The following is a 24,879-nucleotide window of genomic DNA, read 5'->3' as shown; positions in this document are numbered from 1 at the left end:
ATATACTGTATACATTTATTTAAGACATATATGGTTAATATATAAGGAAATGTTCTTTATATATTATGTTTCTCTGAGGTCAGAGGTGATTTTTGGTTAGTTTCACACAGATAGCATCACAGAGGTTGCTAGGTAGCAAGAAAGCAGAAAGTATAAATAGTTTCACAGTGGAAACATCATATTTTAAGCTTAAAAGAGAAAGTCCTGGCGATTGCTTTGATTCTTCAAAGAAGGAAAAAAGGAGTTGTTGAAGGATCAGATGACAGCATGCAAAGGGATGAGAGCGTATTAAAAATAAACAAAACAAAGCAAATATAAAATTAATTATGAGGCTTTTAAGATCTATTCATAAAGTTGTCATGACTGTTTTTAAACATTTCTCGTTGCTGTATAATCTAAATGACATCTAAACGAGTGAGGAAAAATCATGTGTGGAAATCACAAACTTACACATTGAGCTTAAGACATTTCATACGTAATCCAAATGCTATGCATTTACTGGCTGCTGCCATGAATGCGAATAAACCTTCACTGTTCACAACATTGACATCCAGTTCGTTTTTGAACAAGGTCAATGCTATTCACATTATATTACCCTAATGTAGGACCAGTGAGGGAATGTGGCCTTGGTTACAGAATCAATTTCCTTTATTCCGCAAGAACATGTAATTTACTCTTCTGCTAAGAATTAATCAGAGTGATGATTTTCCAGTTGAGAGCGATAGCGACTATTCTGGTCCAGACAGTAATAAGTGGGTGGGAGGCGGTTCCTGGTGAGTCTCTTATCTTTTTTACAGACTATGATTAATATGAGGAGGTACAGGGTCTGTATGAAGATGTAGATCCCCCAAGGTCAGACTCGAGACTATTCGAGAATGCACCATAATGAAGGGGGGCAGTCCTATTAACTATTCATTACTGGAGACTTGGTGGAGAATGTAGGAGCTTAACCTGAGCAACCAGACATGGCTGCAGGGGTGCTTCGTGGTCTATTTGTGTGGGACTGAAAAGACTGGATTCATCAATAATGTGGGGTCAGAATGAGGAGTCTATTTGTGTGTGTGTATATATGTTTTTGAAGTAAGAGATGATGAGTCTCGACCCTGCATGAGGAGTGTAGGGGGTCTCGATTAGTGGTTGGATAAAACACTCCGTCTTTGAGTGCCTTGGGGGTTTTACCCCTTAAAGAGTCCAGCTTTTGAATGAGGATACCCCCTACACACACCCCAACATCCACAACCCACGTGCTGACAGATAATTGGGGGGGGGACTACACTGCACCTTATAGAGAGGGAGGATCAGATACGATTAAGGATATGCTCACAAGCAAGAAACAAACAGTGTCACGGAATGGCCAAACCAAAACCACGCCAGCCAAGGTTTCCATGGCAACGCCAAACTGATGAATGAATGACATCATGGTGACTGGGAGGTGAGAGAGTGTGAAATTGATTTGGTGGAGCAGAGCGGAGGCGTACACAGGCAGGCACGTTTTTCTCAGTCTCCCTACCTTTTCTCTTCCGTTCAACCTTTCCTCTAGTGCTGGACGGGATTGCCGGTAGGAAGCGTTCTTTACTGTTTACTTCAGTGTTTGGTGTGCTTGTTTGTGTGTTGCTTGAAACTCTACTGCCTTTTTTCCTTCCTTTAAACATGAAGTTAGAGGAGTAAACGGGTGCATGGGGAAAGAGGGGTGAGTGACTGCAAGAGAATGAACGTGGTGTGATCTATCCAGCGGGTCAGGCAGAGTTAGAGGACTGATTTGAAGTGCCGTTGGTTCAGCTCTAAATATACCATGTGTAACGTGAGGGGCGGCGTGTGTGTGAGGATGAGATCACAGTGGGGACTTTAGACCCCAAAAATGCCATTGGACTGTGCTGATGTCATATCGCCATCTAATTGCTCCAAGGTCATGGGCATTAGTGGGCATTTATTAGTGTATGTACTTGGATTTGTGGTACTCCAAGATAGTGGTTGTAGTGGTTATATTAAATGTGTCTCTGGATGTGTGTAAGTTGTTGTATGTGAGCGTGTAAACACCATGTGCACATTGTGCGAGCCACCATTTTCCCACATGTTCTCCTTTGCCAGCATATAAAAGGCTTGTCAATGTCATGTGGGGCTGTGGGAGGTGTGTGTGTGTGTGTGTGATATGTGTTTATGATGACTGCTTTCTACGTTTTTCCGTTGCGGGAAAAGGCACTCACTCCCAGCCATTATAATGTGCTACAAGCTACTCGCTCGTGATTGATGACAAGCATCGACCTCCGTGTCCATAGCAGGAGCGCCAATCAGCAGGGGTTAAAGGTCATGGCTAAACCAATCAAGATGCTTGATCTAGTCAGTCTCCTGCTCAATTGTTTTGCACAACATTTTGTGAACAAAAGTGTGATGTGCACTTTGGTTATGCATTTGAGGCGTCATTAACACAAGCAGAACGAATTCCTGCATCAACTGTTCATGCAACCATTCATGCGCAAATTGTTGCATTGAATTGAGTGTTTTACGAGCATTTTACACAAATTCGTTCTGCTCGTGTTTCGTGAACTAGGCCCTGTTTGTGGACATGTACATGTATTATTACTCAGAATGTCAGAGTTTGGCAAATGTTCTGCTACATTTGTGCATCGGTGCTACGGTATGATCAGCGTTTTTGCTTCATCTTTTCAATTATTCATGCTGCTCATTATGCATGTGGGTTCATTTAGCAGCTTCATTTGAATCTTCACAGGGACTCTATGAAGACAGTGGAGCAGGGAAATATTCAGCTCTAAGAGAGCCTTTGTTAGAGACTTTATCTGTGGTTAATAAACCAAATATTCTTATTTTTACCTTGTCTTGATTCTGACAGAGCTTGAGGATTACTAAACTAGTGCAGTATCCATGTGCCTGCAGGTTTTTATTTTTTATTTTTTTGTGGCCTTTTCATATCAGATTATGTTTTTATTAACAATGGGTTTATTGTGTATGGCCAAAATATGTGTAACCGGTGACAGGGTTGAGTAAGTGACTTTAACATTCCTCAGTCTGGATACATATTGCCCAAACTGTACTAATGTAGGTCTATGGATGATGTGTGAACACTGCCACCCTCAGGCTCTGAGTGGAAGTGCAGTGTTACACTGTGGATGTCGCTATCAAGATCAATGTAATACCTGGAGAAAGCTATCTGTTAGTATTCTCATTCATCTCTAAAGCACTTAGTTAGATGCAGGATTCTCAGAAGCATATGAAATCTGCATCTTTGCTCATGGTGGCTCATGTAGAGAGTAGCTCTTTATACAAGCATGTATCAGGGTGCCAAATTCTGAACTGACTGCAAAATTGCAACAGAACTTGACAGATAATAACTTCTTTTGTGTTCCACAGACAAAACTTTTAAGCATCTTGAGAGTGGTAGATGATGACAGAATTTTAAGGCAAACAATGCAACACTTGAGCTGCTGTGCTAAAACTCGAGCTGTGTCTCAAATGATGTACTATATACAGCTAATTATCCACATATTTGTATATGAGTTTTGATCATGAAAGTGCTTGAGGAATGCTAACTTTAGCATGCTAGCTAACGTTAAGTCCATGTTTAATATGGAGAATATTATTATTCACATAGGCCTACTATCCATCCTAAACAGTATTCAAGAGTAGAATTAGTTTGTCCAAAATCATAGTATGTTGAAATGTGTATTGTACTCGGATGGTCTACTATTTCCGGTGGACATTTGAAGTGCGGATCTATGCACACTCTAACGCAGTTGCAGTGATTAGGGATGCAGTGATTGTCTGTCCCTGTTGAAAAAACCAACATATGCTGGTTAGGTATGTTTTGACGCTGGGATGCTGGTTTAAGCTGGTCCTTTGCTGGTTTATGCTGGTCATGTGCTGGCAAAGGACCAGCATAAATCAGCAAAGGACCAGCATAAATCAGCAAAGGACCAGCATAAATCAGCAAAGGACCAGCATAAATCAGCAAAGGACCAGCATAAATCAGCAAAGGACCAGCATAAATCAGCAAAGGACCAGCATAAATCAGCAAAGGACCAGCATAAATCAGCAAAGGACCAGCATAAATCAGCAAAGGACCAGCATAAATCAGCAAAGGACCAGCATAAATCAGCAAAGGACCAGCTTAAGCCAGCAAAGGACCAGCTTAAACCAGCATCAAAACATACCTTCCCAGCATATGCTGGTTTTTTTCAACAGGGGTCACTGTGGTTAAATACAGGAATTACTTGTGGATTGAAGAAACAGATTGATTTGGTTACCTGTTCCTACATTATATGACCTGCTAGGGTCACCACTGATAGCAAATAAAGCTCAATCCCAAATGAACATAGCCTATGCGCTTGTCCCAGTGTTTGTTTTCACACTTGTACTCTAGTATAGTGCACAAACTGCTCTAACAAAAAAGGCTGTTGCTTAGCAACATGACAATTTTGTTTACACCACCACAGAGCAGTGATCAAGCGGATGAATGTGTGTGTGTGTGTGTGTGGATCATCTGGTGTGCATGGCTGTGGTCAGATCCCTCTTGCCTCGCTCTGCTCCTGTCTCTGGGGAGATATTCCCTGCCACAGCATGTCTCCTCAGAGCTGTCTTCTGAGAGATTCCCGTGCTCCTGTTTGTTTTTCCCTGAGCAGGAAAATGCAAAGTGTGTGTGTGCATGCGCGTGTGACCTACTGCCTCATGGTAAGGAAAATACTGCACATGTTTGGGTGCTCCTCCAGCTTTAAGCTCTAATGTAGGTCTGGAGAGCAAATCGGACATCCTGGCACGAGTCCTGGTATTAGTCATTTTAAATCTCATCCAGTCAGGGTCAGACTCCTCCCTTCATCCCTCTCGTGCTCTCTTTTGTTGGTCTAGTTTTCCGTTAGGCTCTGTTGTCAAACAGCTGTGGCTTGAGGGACAGGTGGAAGTTTGCGAATGTTGAATGACTTCAGAGGGAGCAGCTGTCTGCAAGGGTGCAACTGGCTTCATAGCATAACAGAAGGCGTCTCGATGGAGAAGGGACCCTGAGCGAGGAAAGAAGAAAAGAAAAACGGTGAGCGAGGCAAGTTCAACCAGTGTGATGCTCACAGTACGACTGACAGATGATGGGGAGGGTAAGATGAGGATGTGGGACTGTACCTTTGACCTTTTATTCTTTCTTTCTTGCTTTCTAAATGAGCAAATTAGCATTTGAGGGAATGCTCTCTTTCTCCCTCTCCTTCTCTCCCCTGGCATTGAGTTAATGGGCCAAATTAATCATGGATCTTTCAGGGCTTGTCTCCCAGCAGCTTGTTGTGTTTGTGAGTGAGAGAGATGGAGAGAAAGAAAATAAATAGCCTATAAATGATTATACTGACTGCAAATGTGGAGGACACAAATACAACCTTAAAAAATAATAAATGTATACACAAAAAGAAAAGAAAAACAATAGATGTTTGCACACTAGTATTTTAATGCAATGTTTTGCACTCAATATAGCATTTAGTAGTTTTTACAAATGATTTACACAGAAATTAGTTCTGATCATGTTTCACGAGGCCCAGTGGACATTTATTCTACATATGATAATTTGTGTCCTGAATCTGTTCCCAGCTTGGGTTGGATGTGTTTTTCTGTAAATTATCAGAAGTAAACACATTAAATAACAAGGAAAATGATTTATTGATGGAAAATGGTGGGTTAAAAAAGGAAAGAAACAGAGCAATTGATTTTCAGGTGTTTTGTGGTACTTATGTTTTCCTGAAGGTAGCTCAGTACGAGAGGAGTCAGAGGTCAATAGAAGGTATCTGGATTATGCTTGTTTTGCAGCACCTTTTGAACTCTTTAACTTGCATGAATATGCCTGAGTAGAAACATAAATTAATATTTATAAGCTGTACCAGACTTTCCTCTGTTCATGCTCAAGAAATTTACCTTTATCAATCAACTTGATCATTTATACATTGGGAGAAACAGTAGCAGGATGGAAATACAGAGCTAAACGCAAAAATCCAATACATCAATAATATGAATAAATTGTACAGTATTCCCAATGTAAAATATTCTGGGGTATTTCTTATTTTTTATATCAGAAGTTAGTACAGGACTCTGGGACAAAATTTACAAAATACTCAAACCAAAATGGTCAAATGATAAAAAAAAATAAATAAAAAATGTACCCTTATGTTTACTTAACAGTGATATTAAAGTCCCCATGAAATCAAAATTAACGTTTTTTGGGTGTTAGTATCAATATGTTAGTCTTAAGGTTATCTATAAGGCAGTGTGCTCCAAAACAGTGACAAAATTCGCATTTAGAAGATTCAAAGGAGCATTCAAAGCTTGCAATTCGTCACTTCCGCCAAAACGACTCTTCTCTTCAAACTTTCTGTCCAATCAAATGCTCTCTAGAATCCGAAGCGCCCGCCCCCTAGAATGCTATATTTTATAGCAATATGGATGAGATTGTGGCTGGCATACCCTGTCAAATGCGGCTTTACGGAGCTCAACGGCTCTAGCCCAAGCTGTGATATAAACGAACGCTATTGGCTATTTTAAAAAGGGGCGGGGCTGCTTGATATGTTCGCCCTGTCTTCCTGTTTCAGTTAAAATGACGTCAACACATAGAGTAACACTGCTTGTTTCTAAGCATTTAGAAGGCAAAATTAAACTTGTATAGAAAACTAATATGATTCCATCTTTAAAAATTATGACTTTAATATTGTATCCAATATATTATGGGGACTGTCTAATTGGAATGGTCCATCATTTTAACTGGCAGACAGTCATACTCTCTGTAGCTTGTATTGGCTCTTATTCCTTTCTCACTTTTCACTCTGTCGCTTTCCTTTTTTTCCCTCTCATTCTGTAGCTTGTCAAATCAGTCTAGTCTGTTCATTGCTGTTCTATCAGGAATTGCCCATCTTTCTTGAGAACATCTGACTGTGATTGTAGATGTGACCGAAGGGTGGTTCAGATTCCTGCTCTTTGGGTGCAGTGAGAGGCAGAGAGTGTGAGTACTGCTCAATTAAACATTCAGAGACAGCTCAAGCCGTACTGACTGCAGGCTTGCTGCCTTCACTACATGGAATATAAAGTCATTTTAATTGGTACACCACAGACGATCCTTTTGGGCCTTTCCTTTAAAAAACATTTTTGGCTTCAGTACTTACTCTATATAAAAGTGTCTTAGTTTTAGGTGAGATAACAGAGTTTTAAGAGAAGCTAATTACTCACAGTCAGCCACAGTGACAGTGACTGACTCAATTCGCTTGATGCTGCTGAATATTGAGCTGCCTTTTTGGAGGATAAAGGAACAAACAACAGGATTAAAACATTTAATACTGCTTGCTACTGAGATTAGGATAGATACAGGGGTATTGTGAGGGAATATACCAGATTTCAGGTATTAGAGTGTGAATGTGCAGATTAACCTTTATTTTGGGCTATACATTTGATTTAACTGTGAGGTCATGTCATGTGTTTTTTTTTGTATGTTGTAATACAAATAAGGCGCTTTAACACATTTATAACCTTTTTTAATGCTATTTGTCCTTTTAGGCCCATGTATAAGCAATGACTTAGTGACCTTCTGACTTAAGGAGTTTGCTAGAAAAGTTCAGTTTAATGCTGTGTGAACAAAGCTGTGATGTTAATGGTTCAGCATGTACAAGGTTAGAATATTTTAACATCAAAGTCTCAACCTCAGACATTATGCCCACAGTTCATTTACCGACCGTCTGATGCATACTGCACACAAAAATGTCACGCCTTGCCTGCAATTCACATAGGTTTTTAGTCAAACAACCAAGTTTCCAGGCTGAGATGATGAGTGCCTCTGAGGGTGAAATTATTTTCTGGATTTGTCAGGTTAATTATATCAGATCTTTGAAAGATAATCAATGTTTTTTTGTAGCACTTAATAGCAAGTTAAGTAGATATCCAGGTAGATAAACAGGATTGTATATTCTGCTTTGTTTTTGAGGTATATCTGAAATAATATTTAATTATTGATTTTGGATGGACAGACATTCTAATCATTTCTGTCAATTTTTCTCACATCTTTTCAGTGTTTTCCATTTCGGATCAGCCCACTCCTACAATAAATGGCACTATGATTGGTCATTTGCAGTATTAGTCTGGATGTGTGGTTTTTGGGCAGGATAATCTCAATTGTTGGATCAGACTTTATGCCACAAATCAAATGTCTGGCTGTGAGAGACTAAAAGCTCAAAGATCTTTTTTTTCTCTTTCCTCTCCACACTCCATCTCTCCTCCCACAAACACCTGATCCACTGCAGCAGACTGGCCTCTATTGACTCGGAGTCTCTCGGTCTCAGTCGCAACATTACTTCATCACACTTCAAACACTTTCCTTAATGTACAGACGATTTGTCCTGCTCTGATGTGGGTGCTGAAGAATTACATTAATAGAATTTGAAATCCTTCATGTCAGAAAATGCTTCAAACTGGAAAAAGAGAGCCTACGATCAAGATGTTCAGCAAAGTCTTGTGCATTAACATACTATGTATGAACTTTTCCAATTTCTTTCTTTTTTTCTTGGACAGGTATATTGTGTTAAAGCTGCACACAGCTGCGAACATTTTAAACCCTTGTTTTAACCCAGTTTATGTGATCTAATCACAAAAGTTTTGGACCCCTTGCAGTTGGGTCACCCAAGATAAACAGATGAAAACACAGCCTATGTTTCGACACTAAACTGGGAGCATCCAAAGACATCAGGGGGTGTTAAGACATCACAGTGGATATACAAATGAAAACAGAGCAAACCACATATTTGTGGATGAAGGAGCAAGTGAGAAGACAGAAAGACAGATAAAGGGCTTAAGGAGTTAGAGCGAGGAAAGGAAGATATAAATGTATTAATCCACAGCTTAATGGACCACTAGATTATAAATCTACTGTACAGTTTGTGTGACCTGTAGATCCAGTGAAACATCTTTGAAGATTCCATAAAATATTTTATAATGCATGTGAATTAAGTAGTGCACTTCATAGACAAGTTTACTGGAGATTTTCATTTGCCAGTTTACTGGTTGGGAAAATTAACCCTTGAAATATGCTAATAGAATACAGCTGTGAAATTTGGGGGAATATTTAGCAGTGTAAATACAACACAGGGGTTGAATAATTAATGTCATGTAGAGATTGCATCACGTTTAATTCATTCCTTAAACCCTGGCCCTTCCTTGGGCACTTACCCTCCCCAGGCCATGAATACTACCGTAATTGAAAGTGCTGGTTCAATATGGCTGAACTGATTCATTAGTGTTTGTGAGATCCTTGTCACAAGCTGTATTAATTAGTGAAAAGAGCTTCCTCAGGGTCTCATCAACAGCTTTTACAGCTGTGGTGTGTGAATACGAAAGCAGGATAGCGAGGTAAGATATACATGCTATTTTTAATAGGCACTATGAAATACCGCTTGGCTATACAATGCTATTTAGATGAATGGTTGATAGGCATTACAAAGGTTTTGCCTGAGCTCTTATGCTCACACTACAGTACCTCAAAAACCCAGACCAATATAAGTTCTGTTGTTCTTGTCATGAAAGAAAAAATAAAAACATATTAAACTATATAGTAATGTTACTGCCTCCTTGTGACAGATGCTAGTGCCATGTTCTACTGTTTGAGCTACAGCAGGGCTAATGATAATCTTGCTTTATCCTGTTCAAATCATGATGCAACTACTGTACCACACAATTATATTTTTTTAGTGAAAAATAACATTGGTGTGTTCCTCACACAATGACATGGCTTTAGAAGTCTTGGAATATAGCTAAATTATTGTAGGGACTTTATAGTGCTGTATTGTCCTCTTTAATTCTTTACAGCCACTCGTCACTATCTACTTCAGTAATGGAATAGAGCAGCTCGGACATTCTGCTAAATAACTCATTTTGTGTTTCACTGAAGAAGAGAATGACATGAGGGTGAATAAATGATGACAGAATTTGCATTTTTGGTTCAACTGTCCCTTTAAAGCTAAATAAATGACAAACAGGACATGGCAAGATAGTATGTCTTACAGTATTTGTGTCAGTGTGTTAAAAAAGAGCTTATTGGTGTTGAGTGGAAATGATACTCATCCATTTACTGAGGAACTGAAACATGATGGCTATAAGTACTTCACAGTATAATTCACATGTGAATTGCTATGGTTGAACCAAATACATTTATTGAGCTTTCAGCTGAATTTTCAGTGTAATACCTGCATGGAGTAAACACAGTCAAGTGTGATTCTGACATTCACAAGTCCTGAGGCGGCTGTGAACCGATGTGCTACTGATAATATTGATCAGCAATGACCCTCTCTGCCTGATCACTCACCCTTTTGTTGTACCAAATCCACCCTAATCAACTCTAACTGTACTACTGTATTCAGTTTCAGCTTTAGACTTTGCCCTTTTGCTGAGTTTTGAAATGTATATTGACTTGCGGTACACAGCTGTGATCCCTGAGGTTTCGATGTAGTGATGGCATGTCCTCCATACTCATGATCAGTGTTCGGTTTATTACTGAAGTGGCCTCTTCACCCCAAAGGCAGGGAAAGGTCTATGAGACTGACAGCTGTTGATAAGTGCGTTTTTCCATCCCAGTCCTGACAGCTTAATACATACGTCAAGACTCGTACCTCATCTCATCATTGGGAAATAGGGTAATTTCTCTCTCATATGCTTTCTTTCTCTATCTCTGTTCCTCCCTCTCAGCCTTGACAATATACCTCAAATGACACTCCTCTCTCCGATCTTTTATTGGTCTGACAGAGGAGACCAGTTTCCCTCCCTTCGCTTAGCTTTCTCTCATCTTCAGTGTGAAGGTCTGACATTTCTCATAGCGCACAGATGGAGGGAAACATCACATCTTATTTCTCTGGGTCCTGACTCACTGGCATAGACAGTACTCTTCTCTGACCTTTGACCGAGGTGGACTCAAGTGCACTGACTGGCAGAGACATGTCAGCTTGCTCATCTTCCTTTTGTCATATGTGAATTACATGTTTTTCGTGAAAAAATAAAAGGAGAAATTGTAACGATGCATGCAGTCATGCTCATAAATTTACACGTTTACATACTCCTTGCAGAATCTGTTAGATGTTTAGAATTTCAGAAAGATAAAATCGTAAAAAGATTTTCAAAAAGAAATGTTTTTAGTACAGCCCTGAAAAAACTCCATACATACATACAAGACAAAATAATCACTCGATTTACAGAAATTATTGTGTTCAAAAGGACTTATGCACAACTATAACAAAATCTACAGCCACTGATGCTTGAGTTAGCAACACACAATATTAAAATTCAAATATATGTAAACTGTTGAGCAGGAACATTTGTGAATTACTCAGTTATTATTTTGTGTGGAAGGGCCCTTCTCAAATTCATTGCTCTCTAACTACTGGGCGAATTCTGGCTGGTGGGAGAAGATGGGGTTAAGGGTCTTTTGTCCCCTCAAGTCATGTATAATCTCTATTGCTCATCCATGAAAAGTGACCTTCTCTGAGATCACATCCATGGGGGAATATGTCTACCACCCCTGCTATGAGTATTTTCAATCGCTTATGTTTTTCTTTTGTTTAGTAACTCTCTATTGTTTGCCAAGACTTCCAGCCATCCTCAAAAAAATCCAAGATGGCAGAAAAATGAGAGAAATAAATCATTAATAATAAATATACTGTATTTCATTAAATTACAAAAACTATCAATAAAACTAGTTTAATCAAATTTAAAAATGACTACTTTACCCAATATTGGTGTGTACTATTTCGTTTTATTAATTTTAAAGTCTCAATTAAATGAAAGTAGTGACAGATCTTTTCTTCTGTATTGTGACATACATCTGAGTGTAGCAGATTATTGAAAAAAAAAATTGTAGGGTGGAGACTTCTATCAATCGGTTGTTGATTGGATTTTGAGGTGTGAGCGTTCCTTAAAAATGAATGCAAGCTTGCAGTTGATTGTAAGAAAGGGGCGGGGTTTAAGTAGACTAAATCATTAGAGAAGTCTTGTTTTCACTGGAAGATCGAGTTAAGGTAGACTATTTCGATAAAAAAGGATAATAAATTATACATATATAGTAAATCATTCACAATAAGATCTATAAGATTCATTTACAAAGTAGACACAAAATCGAGTGAATTTTCATGTCAACTTATGTTAGCTTAGCCAAATGCTAATGTCAAACTTTATTGAATTAAATTAAAAGTCCCATGCACTTTCTCTGAGAATATTAATTGTCACACAGACACACAGAGTTGCTCCCTATGTAAAGCGTTCCAAATCAGTCACTTAAGAGTTTCCATTTCAGAATGATATGTATGGAGTAGACAGCACTATAGGTTTTGAAAGTTTTTTCTATATACTTACAATTTAGTACATTTTTTCCAATAAATAAAATAAACGCAGTCTCTCACATATTTCATGTTTCTGTCAGGCCATCTCTGTCGCAAGTGTCTCTAATCACAAAGTGAATATATTAAAATCAAAAGTTGCATTAAATATTCCTACAGTCCATTCCTCAGCCCACTCGTTCGTCTTTTTGCCATCATATCTCTATCTGTCACCCACCCTTCCATCTGTCTTTCCCCCATACTGCTTCTTTTTCAGTCCTTCTGCTCAAGGGCACTGGGTGAGCGCATCTGTTGTGAATGATAGCAGCGAGAAAGACACATCATTTCAAATACGTCCCCTCACCATAAGAATTATCAAGTTTTTTATTTAGTAATGTGGTCATAGTGATAGAACTGCTTCCACACAAACAACCATCACCATGACAAGTTATTTTGAAGCATACTGTGTACAGTCCATGAGAATGAGTTAATTATCTGTGTAAATGATATAAATGTGGATTAGAGTCTTGTGGATTAATGGGATTTGGGTTTTATGATGCTTTGAATCATTTAAGACTCCTCCAGTTACAACATTGTTGCAATATCCGTCTATGGCATATGAGCTTTACTGCAAATGAATCCCGGCACTCTGAGCAGATGCAGAAAGAGGAGGGTTAAATCTGTGACCTGGATACACATGACAGGCTTTATTTTGGTCTCTTTCTCCATTTCTCTTGCTCTCACAGTTGTTGTTTTTTTCTCTTCATAAAGTGAAGTTTATGTGTGGGTTTGTGTGGAGGTGTTTGGCAGATAGACAAAGATATGCACACATTCATGTACAGTCGTACCCACATACACTCCAACACACAGTGAACCGAATTCACTGGTCAAAATGGTGGTGGAAATGCAATGTAATCAGTCTGCTGTGCTCTACACGACCTCACAAACACACGTCCAATTTGCAGACTTCGCATGTTTGTAATTTCCATTGCTGGCCTTCTGCATGCATGAAGGTGTAAACCCTGAGCAGAAGGGAGATGAAGCTTGTCAGAAGTAATTTGGGGCCAGTTAAACACTATTGCTGAGCAGTTAAGCTGTCAGGACTCCATCAACACTGAGAGCGAGCAATGAGACAGAACAGAATACGTCCTTTATCATAAATGACACTGCATTCTAGGGCATTCCGTTCCTGCATTCTGTCTGTGCTAGTTATTTAAATAGTTGGCTTATGTACAATATATGTTTCAGACAGATTTCTCACTGTTTATTCAGCGTTTCATGAGGTCGATATCACATTAAAAGTAGCTTCTTCTTCGTTTCCTGTTTTACCGCAACACATCTCTCCCTTCAAGTATGGACGGTCTTACTGCTTATATCAGAAGCGTTGCAGTGTTGACAGGTGCAGACGTCATTTATAAAGTTCTACACAGTTCATTTGATAATGCCTTCAACTACCAATTCTGTTAAAGTTGCATTCCATAACTTTTTTTGGGTTAAAAATGATCAAAAATCAATTATTGTGCAAGTACATAACCAATCAGTGTTCAAAACTATCTCCTTACCTTAACCACATCATCACGTGCCCACACGGAGGCGCCGTCATCATGCAAAGAATCTGCGCAAAGGATCATGGGAGCCCGAAGTGTCCATCAGTTGTACCCTTCGAAATCCTTCATTCCGAAGGGCCCTTTGAAGTGGCCAGTTTTGAGCACTTTGGTTTGGAACGACCCTTCAATGTGGCGGCCATGATTGTTTTCACTCCGAAGTGCCTTTCGGAGGGCGATATATCCCGTTTGGAACACACCGACTGTTGTTATGACATAATTTTAACATAGAGTCATTAGTCACATGACATTTACTGATAAAAAAAAAAGTCTGAAGAACTGATTGCCCATGATTTTTAATCTAGTACTTACACAGCACAGTGTTGCCAAGTCCGTGTCCCACGGAATTGGGCTACTTTAACACTGTTGCCGTGGGTTGTTTTTCATGTCTAAAGGTTAAAGCACCCCCAATAACGTGATATTTAGCCCCTGGAATGCACATTTTTTTACAGGGTAACCCCACCAAAAAATGTTAGCCCTGGAATGCGATTTTTAACAAGGGACCCCCCCTCAAAAGGCTTTTGGGTTAGTTTTGAGTAGCGATTGGGCAGGTTTTGTTGTGAAAATCTGGCAACCCCGCCACATCATCAACCAAGCTTTTACCATTGAGATGAATGAAAATTGTATCGGATAATGTACATTTCTCCAGATCTCCTTGCACATCATGATGCCAAGATGTTAGGAAAGAAAAATGTGTGTGATTGTGTGTTCTGCATTTATACAGTGAATTATTTTTAATTGATCTCCTAATTGTCACCATAAAAGCGAATCATAATGTGCTTTCATTGAAATATGTTAACCGTTCAATATTTCCCGCGTCGCATCTCGCGCGCTTCCAGCGTGCCGTGTCAGAGAGCCGCACTGCAGTAATTTACCTCAGCCTCTCTCAATCTAAACCCAAAATTAATCCCATTCCCTCTCTCCTTCCCCAAACCTCCTTCCTCCTCTCATGATCACAATCTCCTCCATTCCTCCCTATCCGTCTCTCTCTCGCGTTTCGAGGGGTGTGCGCAGCGGTGGGCGGGGTTAAGGACGCGTCAATCAGCGGCGCTACAATAGCACGTGTGGCGGTCATGGTCACAGAGCGGCTCGGTGGAGTCGACGCGACTGCAGGCTGCTGATAGGAGAGAGAGCGAGCGAGCGGTTACCGTCACCTTATCCATCCACCGCTCCTCCTTCACTACAACCGCCTCTGCAACCCGATCGTCCTTTAATAATGCACGAGGAGGTGAAGCGAATATCAGCGGCCTGGCTCTGAATGATGTATCACACCGGGTACTACAGCACCGCACCGGAGAGCCCGAACCTGTAGCTGTGATCCACGGAGAAAATGTCACACTATAATTTCATCAAATGCTGTGAGTAACGAGCCGCGAGAGAGGCGTCTTTCCTTACATGCATCTGCCCGTGATGTCATTTCGTCAATGATGTCATTTGTCAATGATGTCTTTTTGCCCGTTTGCTGGAGAGAGTGATTGAGAGGCAGGAGGAATTGTGTGTGATGTTCGAGGGTGCTTAATGCATGTGGATGTGTTTGACATACCTAATGCATCCTGTGCAGTGAGACCGGATGATGAGCTGTCATGTTGATGTGTTGGCTTTGGTGACTTTTGTGCATGTGTGTATGTGTGAAATTGCAGCAGGATGCGGCAGCAGTGTAAAAGTTGACCGGTGGCTGCTGGATCTGCTGCTGCAGGTGTGTAGGAACCTCCTGAGGGAGTCTGCCTGCTTTCAGACAGACGGCTGGTGGGTGACAGTCTGACAGCCTCTGCAGGATCCCTCTCTAGTGTGCATATGCATTTGTGGTGGGCGTGTGGTCATGAACACACCTGTACAAGAGAAAGTGTCGGGTAGGATAATGGAGAGAAAAAAGGGAGTTCTTTAGACAGAAACGGATGTAGCCATGGTGGCTGGGAGGGTGGAGATGCTGATGTGGGAGAAGGTGGTAATCAGGAAGCATTTGTGTTGCCAGCTGCAGATGAAAGGCAGTTGTTAAACTTGTCCCTTCGCCACCCCTCTCTTTTCATCTTTATTCAGATAGTCTAATTCTCCTTCATCTCTAATGCTTTTTTTCTCTGTATGTTTTGCTAATTTGAACACACACCCACCTCTGTCGCTTTTAATGGATTATATCATGCTTTTGTTCTGTTTAATGTTGTTTGTGGCACTTTCCATGGATAGAGTACAAAATAGGTCCAGAAAAAATGGTTTTGCATAACCTACAGGAAATGTTGCTGTCATCCTCAGGAGGTCGAATAAATATCTATAAACTATTTTATTTTCAGTTTGTTTTAAATGAGGTTTGCAACCTAAATTGAGAGGTGTCTGCTTGCTAGTTTGGTTCAAGTATTGGTTTGCAGCTATTGATAAACTTATATTTCCCATATATTAAAGATAAATGTTTGTTTGATCTATATGCTTTAAACTTAAATTGGGGGAGCAAGGTTGAATGGTTGAGCTTGATGAATTGCCAAAACTGAAATTTGTGTACAAATAGAGGAAACAGAATAAAATAATTTATGCTGTTCAACGGTTCCAAGTTATGTTATTATGTTAATTTTAATAAATGTTTATTAATATTATTAATACATAATATTGGGGAAATGCGGCAACGGGGTTGAGCTGAAAAAAAAGAGTTAATAGTTAATTTAGTTATTTAATGAACTGAATATCAGTTATTGCAAATTTTATGTCATTGTTTGATACAGTCTGGAAGGTGTGACAGTTCAAGGTGGGAGGTGGGGGTACAGACGTTTGATGTCTTTGAACTAGCTACTTTTTATGCTAGGTTAGGTTTTAGCGCTAGATAATAATTGATAAAACTAATAATGCACCGTTTTGGCAACCGAAAATAATCAGTCAAAATGACATATAGGCCTATATACACACACACACACACACACCGTTGCAATCAAAATTATTCAACCCCTCAGAGACTGCAGTACTTTACAAATACAAGCTTTTCTGAAGATACAGGATTTTATAAAAATTGCATCTATAAGAGTTTACTGGCATATTAAAAGTGATAATATCAATATAATGTAATATTTTTGAGTTAAAGGATTTTTTTTAATAACACAGCTGTGTCATAATTATTCAACCCCTATTCAGCATTGCTGTTTTTAAGACACTTTTTTTTGTATGGTGGGGAACAAAATTGTCTTAAAACACAGTTAAGCCTTTAGAAACTCTATTAAAAAAGATAATTAGCTTGAGCTGTTACACATACATGCATGTGCTGACGTGAGCAGCAAATATGCAAATTCAGCAGAGTTCTCAAAAGCTATAGAAGAAAGTTTTATTACAATAGAAAGTAAGAAATAGTTTTATTACAATAGAAAGGTTACATGAAGATTTCCAAGACATTAAACATTCCTAGTGATACAGCAGGCAGCCTGATTCCTTCGCTTAAAATGTGTTGTACCAGAAAACCTTTGAGGGTGTTGAAGAAAAAGCACAATATCATAATAAATTTGAACAGAGCAACTGAGAAAAACCTGCAATGTACAGCCAAAGACTTGCAAGATGACCCGATGAAAGGAGGAAAAACATTTCAAGGCAGAGTATAAGAAGAACACTATAAGTATGGCCTTCGTGTTGGGGCATCTTGCCGAATGCCACTCTTGACCAAGAAGAACATAAAAGGCCGACTTGAATAAGCTCAAATTTATTTGGATAGAACTGTAGAGTTCTGGAAGAATGTTTTATGGAGCGATGTGACCAAACTGGAACTTTTGGACCCATGGATCAGTGGTATGTCTGGTGCAAAAAAGGCAGGAGAACACCATCTCCATGGGCAAACTTGGAGGAGGACCAGTCCTGTTATGGGGGTGTTTTACTGTTACAGGAAGTGGAAATCATGACTGCATGAAGGACATCATGGATTATTTGAAGTAAGAACTTTTTGTTGTGCGATTATATTGCCCCAGAAATAATTGTGATAAGCAATATTATTGTCATTTTAAAGACCATTTTATGCCACTGAATATATACTCATAATGTAACCGCATAATAATGCAAGAAGGCCTACACGCATCCAAATGACAACAAACTTTTTAAGAATGTTTAAGAATATTTAGATCATGGAAATGAAGTATCAACATATTAGATACCTTAAAAAAACTTGAATAAATAGTAAATAAACATTTTCTAATAAAAAGTGCAAAGTAACAATTAGAAAAAAAGAAAAATGCACAAAAAACTCAGATTTTTCCCTGACCTTCTTTTCTCTGTAAATTAAGGGTGCACTGTATTGCTGAAAAACGCAATCCCTACTTAGCAGTCAGATGTCCGTATGCACAAAGGCACAGATCCCTAAACAAGACCATATCTGCAGATTAATCTTTTTTTTGTAGAAGCATTTTTTAAAATTTGAACGAGCACCTCATGACTACACCACGTTATGTTCGAGAAGCTGCAAAAGACCCAGGCACAAGTGGAATGTACAAAACATGGTGACATTAATTTTTAAGTAAATATAATGGGCGATATATTGCGTCACCAAAAATTATTGAGGTCATGTACATATATTGCACGATAAGTCGACATATTGATTATTGCGACAGGCCTACCTATAGGCTGCGTTTATTAATAAAGGATTCTGCTCAAACTTGGACTTTTGGGGGTTGAATAATTTTGAACATGAATGTTTAGAGAATAATTATTCATCAATGTTACATTCTCAGAATCACTCAAATGTGTATTAAGAAACTTTCTCTAATAGTTCACTGATGTCTTTGTTGAATTGTTTTCATAAAATGTTCTCTGCAACAATGTCTTGCAGGTCAAGGGGGTTAAATAATTTTGATTGCAACTGTATATATGGATTAATATTTGATGCCACAGTAGCAATATGTAAAAATCGATAAGCTGAAATATCGAGAGATGGCTTATTGCTGAAGAACTTTACTACAGATGGTTTACAACCTGTTCAATTACCAAAATTTAATTGACAACATTTTGTTTGAAGTTTTTCGTCTTTGGTTTTTCGTAAATTTTTAATTCTGTGTTTCAGTAAAACATTAATTTAAGTGTGTTAAGAATATCTTAGCTCTTTATCTTTCGATGCCGTCCGACTATTCTCAGTCCTTGCATGGGCCCATGGAAAGAATTATGAACATGAAGCCAATTGTATGTTGCAAATTCTTCAAAGTTTATTATTACTTCCAACAGATTAGTCACATCGTAAGGGGTGGTGCAGTGATTCTTCCAATGAGATATGGATTACATATGTGTGGTACACAAGCCAAGAAATATATGTTATATAAAATGGAAGTATGGCCAGGAAGTTCTGGACATATTAGGAGTACAACTGGCAGAAGGATACCTTTTCTCAACTGAACTATACAGTTCGGTCAGTCCAAACTCAATAACCTGGAGCACTTCAGACCCCCTCCACCAATACAAATAATACAGCAAATTCATAGAAAGTGGCCTGTGCTATCACTTACCCCTCCCTCTCTTCCTCTCACCTTTACTCTTCCTTCCTGTGTGTTTGAGTGGACAGAGGCTCAACGGTGGCCAGTGCCAGAGGCAAACAGTGAGAGAATGTGCAAGGTCGCACACTCGGGTGCGAAGCCAGCAGAGCATTGTGTGTGTGTTTATGCGTGTGACTAGTGCGCTTCTCAGATCCCCCTCAAGGTTTGAGATGTAGTACAGGAGACAGGTGCGTGCTTACGGAAGTCTTTCACATTTGGATTTGTCTGATCCCATCAGTCTTGTGAGAGGAAAGAAAGAAGTGATTTTTAGTCATTGCATTCTCTGTGTATTCACGAAGTTGAGTACTTTATGTTTGAAAGACAGAGAGAGTGAGTGCTCTCTGTCTAATTTATGCTTCCCTGTTCCCCTACCTCTTATATTAACAGAAGCTTGTATGATACTCGAGTGTAAATCAATACCTGACAGCCTGGAAGCGGAGACACAGAAGCAACCAAGAAAAAGGAGGAAACCTCACCCATCTCCCTCTCTATCCCATCATTCCTGCCATTCTCTGCCTCTCTCCGTGACTCGTTCAGTCACACATAAGTGACATATTTTGGAATCAGTCAGAGGTGTCACCAACTCAGCCAGCACCCATGACACACTGCATGTGTGGCATATCAGTACTCTATAAGACAGGCTACATTTCACAGTAGTAGTGAATAGGTTTATGCTACAAGGTTCATGTGTATACTGTATAAAATCAACATTGTCAAAAATGCTAGATTTGCATTCATTTTTCTGTGTAAATGTTCTAGATTATAAATGTTCTATTCTCGGTTTACAGTCATTTCCTGCCCAACTGAATATTCCATTGGCTTATACTATAATATTATTTTATTATACTGTATTTATATATATATATATGCCACTTTTGACCTTTTGAGTTTTGAATGGTTTTGTACTAATTCATCTTTGCAAAAATCTATTGTGATTAATTAGAGAAAAAAAACAACAAACAAAACAAAGCCAGTTGTGGTCTTAACCAAAGTTACAGCAAAAAACTTGAACACACCATGAAGCCTATAGACAACGGCCAACTAGCATGTACGTTTTGCGTCTGCGTGAGAAGAAATAACGTTCTGTATCAGCAGGTGGCAATAGTCTATATTCATTCAAAAAGAGAAAGTAGGACTGCGGCTATAAAACCGTAAACAGACAAGCAGTTGCTTACCATTTTGAATATGAATCAAATTGATTACTTTCTTCATTCTGGACGGCTATGTCAAGTGTGAATGAAAATATGTGTTTGAATGCTGAAGTAAGATGAGCGTAAGCTATCGGCTCGTTGTGTCACGGCCTTTAGACCTAGAAGGCAGGAGTGGTGGAACCAACTCCATACATCTGACAACAGACAATATGGTTCAGAACATCTGCCTCAACTAGAACAGCTTTGAGTTTTTGTGTGAGCGCTTCCAGGCAGGTCTGCTTCGTAAGGCTATCACTGTGGAATCTGAGATACGTGATTAGATGTAGATCAAATGTCCTTAAATCGGATATGCCTCTGATTTAAAAACACATTCAAAAGTGTCTCAGATTGGATATAGAAGACCTGATCTTGTGTATTTTTGTCTGTTTAAATGTATGCAGCAATATCCGATCTGGGTCAGATGTGAGTAAAAATTGTGTAAACGGAGCCCTGTTTACTCTTTTAATGTACATTCATGGTCTACATTCTCATGGTCCATTCATGGACAGACCTCTGCTATTGGGTAATGCTAACCAGCAGCCAACTAGATATTTAAGCATTATAGGCAATCCAGACTTTCTAAATCCTTTCTTGTGTGTAACTAGTCTAGCCATGGGTTAAAGTTGTTGTAAGTTTTTTTTAATTTTTTTTTTATAAGCTACCATTTATAAAATATCCAGACTACCTGACCGATATCACTTAAATAGGTGTTCATAAGGATGCAATGAGATTCCCTTGATGAACTTGACCTTTAACACCCCAGTCAATGTTGAAGCCTCAACATCCCAGTCAAAAAGCCTCTTTAAAAGTTCGAGAGAATTTGTCCTTCACAATCAACTACAAACTTACGTTTGCATCTCACTTCTTTCTTGTGTGTAACGCCCACTTTTCACAATCCAATCAATCACAGATGGATAAAATCTAATCCCACCCTTGCTTCTCTCCTGTCCTGTTTCATTCTGAAATGCATCACATTGTAGATACACAGTATAGTAGCAAATGCTGTTTCAGCAGAGGTCTACGTCTGTAACAAATTTCGGCGTGTGGGTGAAGGCTTTGTTTGACTTAATGCAGTCCTCTTTAAAACTGTTATGGACTCTCTTAATGTAGACCGTAAAGAAGACCGTGAGAAACGGACAGCGATCAATGAGGTCAAGATGAAACCACTGGAAATGTTGGTGAATGGTTGAATAAAATAAACGGGTGGATGGGACTGTAAAGTGGATGTAAAAAGGGAACGAAGAAAAGGTTGATGGCTTTATTAGACAGAGACGGAGTTGGAAAGAAAGACTGCAGTGGAGAACAGCTGAAGAAAGAGATGAAATCGAGACAGGGTAGAGAGAAATGCAGAAGTTCATTCCTGGTTCACTCAGTCTCATGCTGGGACTAGTAGTAAAGCAGCTTCTCATTTCAGTATATGCAACTGTTCTACTAATGTCCAAAGCCAAACTGCTTTCTGTTCCTCACCACTGGAAATGTATTTTTCTAATTATGCAGATACACATTCATACAGTAATTATTGGTTTGCACTACTTTTAACTATATAATGTTATACTTTTTTATATGATTTTATGTTGAAGGGATAGTTCACAATCGCCAACAAATGAAAATTTCATCAGTAACTCCTCTTTATTGTTCCAAACATTTCTTTCTTCTGAGGAACAGATATTTTGCTGAATGCCCTGGCTCCTGTTTTTCCATATAACAAAATTAAAAGTGAAGGGGGCTGTCAAGCACAAAAAATAAATGTCAAAATGGCATGAAAACCGTTCATACGGCTTATGTTTGTAGTATTCCAAGTCTTATATGAATCCAAATGACGGCTTTGCAGGGCTTACCAGTAAGGATTTTGGATCTGGTTGGGCCTAATACAAAATGTGTAAATGTAAACAGTTTTTTTTTTTTTCTTGACTTTTATCATTTAAAATTAGTTTAAAATGCATACATTTTATATTATTTAGTTTATTTAAAAAAAAAAAAGTTTAAAATTAGTCTAAAAATTTATACATTTTTAAATGATTTTTTTGGTAATATTTAAAAATGAATAATGCTTTATTTATTTTTTTTACAAATATTTTAACGTTTTAAATTATTAAAACATTCAGAAATATTTTGTACTTTTCCCCCATCAAATATTAGGGTTATTTTTTGCCATAATACCTGTAAGTTATTATACGTTAATAAACAAATTAGTTGAAAAAATATTGCACACATGGTAAAACATTTGTTTTGTTTGGAACTATCGGTCCAATTCTTGCTGATCCTACCATCACAGTTCATTTTTGCAGTTTTGACAACCTTATTTTTCTTAGCCAGCTCGTTTCACCCACAGTATAGCTGACAAATAAACATGCAAACATAATGACAAAATGTCACCTTTGGACAAACTGTTCCTTAAACTCTGCCTTTAGCCTTGTAGAACCACAGACAGCTCATTTTACCACACTTTTTCAGTGTACTCCACATGCAACATGCAACAGCATGTTGTTGTGCTAATATCACTGCCGCCGCAACTGATTCATAATGCCTTCCGTGTCTTGACCTACATTAAAATGCTTGCTTCTTACCAGTAGCCAGATGTGTTCAATTCAGACACTCCAATTTATTTCTCAGTTTTACTATCCTATACTTTTTACCTCAGCCCCTAATCTCCCTTCGTAATTTCTCTAAATGGAATTGCGAGCCATTACCAATGCCAGGCAGAATGTAGTTGGTCAATATTCCTCCGCACGCTTTTAATCCACATGATCTTTACTCTTGGCTGAGTTTGGATCATGCTTGTTTCATTCCGTGACTAAGAAATGGGAGTCTCTCAGAATTATAGCTTCATATGAGCTCTGAACCTGTGCCATACAGTCCTGTGATTATACTGTATGTGCTGCCATGCTACTGTCCCACATATCTGTGGCTCACTGATAGCAGGCTGAAGGGGATATGAAAGCTCATGGCTAATTCCCTTTGTTAATGGAATTGCGTTCATGCTTCCTCTGCCTGTGTGTTGGGGGGTGTTTTCTGGGAATGTTACACTGACTTCAGCTTATGGTTGAGTCTTGTGGATTGTGTTCAAGGCTTTAAACAAGAATGTTTTCCACATCCATGTTGAACGGAGCTGTGGGATTCCCTACTGCTCTTAGTGTGTCTGACATTGCTGTGTGTTTGAAGGGCAAATGTTCACGGCACTGCGTTTAAATCTGTAGGCTTGGAAGTGCAGCAATTATAGCACTTACTTGAGGAGCTGTGAGTCTTGAAGGTGTATATTTACGTGTAGGTTAGAAGATGAAGGGGAAAAATAGTTTTCTCAATCCTCCTGATGCTTCACGTTGAGCTGTAGCCCCTGTGTGTGGTTTTGGGTATTACCGAATAAATGCTCAAGTATGGATGTTGTCAGATGTTAGCTGAGAGGCCAGGAGTGTGAAGACCTTATCTGGTTCCTTGGAGGATTGCATCGGAGAGACAAAGGAGAGAAGCTATGGAACTGATTTTAGGGTAATTGGATTATTTTACAACCAAAGGCTTATTTAACTGCAGTGCCGGAGCTTATTTAAATATGTCTTTAATCTTCACAGTCTTATCAGAGCAGAGACTGAGTCAGCACAGAGGGAGAGAGAGCCCGTCTGCCTTCCTCAGTGAAGGCAGCATCAGAATGTAGAACGGAACAAGATTGGAGGGATGAATAATTCTGCTTCTGCGTCCTATTCTGTTGCAGATCAGATAGGGAGATATATTGAAATGGGGGGTGAAAAGGAGTTTTTTTTTTTTTTTTCTTGTTCTTCTGACAGTCAACAGAAACTGATGATATATATCAATGTTTAATGTAGGAATTAATGTTTTTATTTATAGAAAGTGCTAGAAATGTTTTGTAATAATATATAAGTTTTACTATTCCTAAATGCTGTTTTTCTATTCCTTTAAGAATCCTGAAATAAATCACGACTTGAGACAAAAATATTAAGCAGCATAACTTTTTTTCAACATTGATAAGTATTTTTTGAGCACCAAATCAGCATATTAGAATAATTTCTAAAGGAACATGACCGTGAAGACTGGAGTAATGTTGCTGAAAATTCAGCTTGGCCATCACAGGAATAAATTACATTTTAAAATATATTAACAGAAAAAAGTTATTTTAAATTATAATATTTCACAATATTAATGTTTTATAGACACAAGTGGATTACAGTTTTAATTTTTAAAAATGTAATATATAATTTAAAAATATATATACACATTTATTATCATTGTTGTTTTACTTTTTTTTTTTTTTTTTTTTTTTTTTTTTTTTTTTTTATTGTTT

General features: G+C 38.6%; 1 protein-coding gene across 3 annotated transcripts in view; it reads left to right on the top strand.

Moving 5' to 3' along the window:
* The first annotated feature begins 5,061 nt into the window (after nucleotides 1–5,061).
* LOC107702946 (unconventional myosin-XVI-like) overlaps nucleotides 5,062–24,879 on the top strand; it is a 57,210-nt gene continuing 37,392 nt past the window's right edge. Inside the window, exons 1-2 of one of the 3 annotated variants that reach the window (XR_001635807.1) lie at nucleotides 14,995–15,276; nucleotides 19,783–20,032. Coding sequence is in view for 2 of the 3 variants with exons in the window: in XM_016505416.1 (XP_016360902.1) it covers nucleotides 5,063–5,096 (34 nt within the window). In the remaining variant the exon portion in view is untranslated. Of the gene's footprint in view, nucleotides 5,097–14,994; nucleotides 15,277–19,782; nucleotides 20,033–24,879 lie in introns of those variants that run through there. The other 2 variants (XM_016505416.1, XM_016505423.1) reach the window with 2 other exon arrangements.

Source organism: Sinocyclocheilus anshuiensis, unplaced genomic scaffold (assembly GCF_001515605.1).
Source record: "Sinocyclocheilus anshuiensis isolate Anshui unplaced genomic scaffold, SAMN03320099.WGS_v1.1 scaffold1094, whole genome shotgun sequence".
Taxonomy (NCBI): Eukaryota; Metazoa; Chordata; class Actinopteri; order Cypriniformes; family Cyprinidae; genus Sinocyclocheilus; species Sinocyclocheilus anshuiensis.
This window is presented reverse-complemented; position numbering and strand designations above follow the sequence as displayed.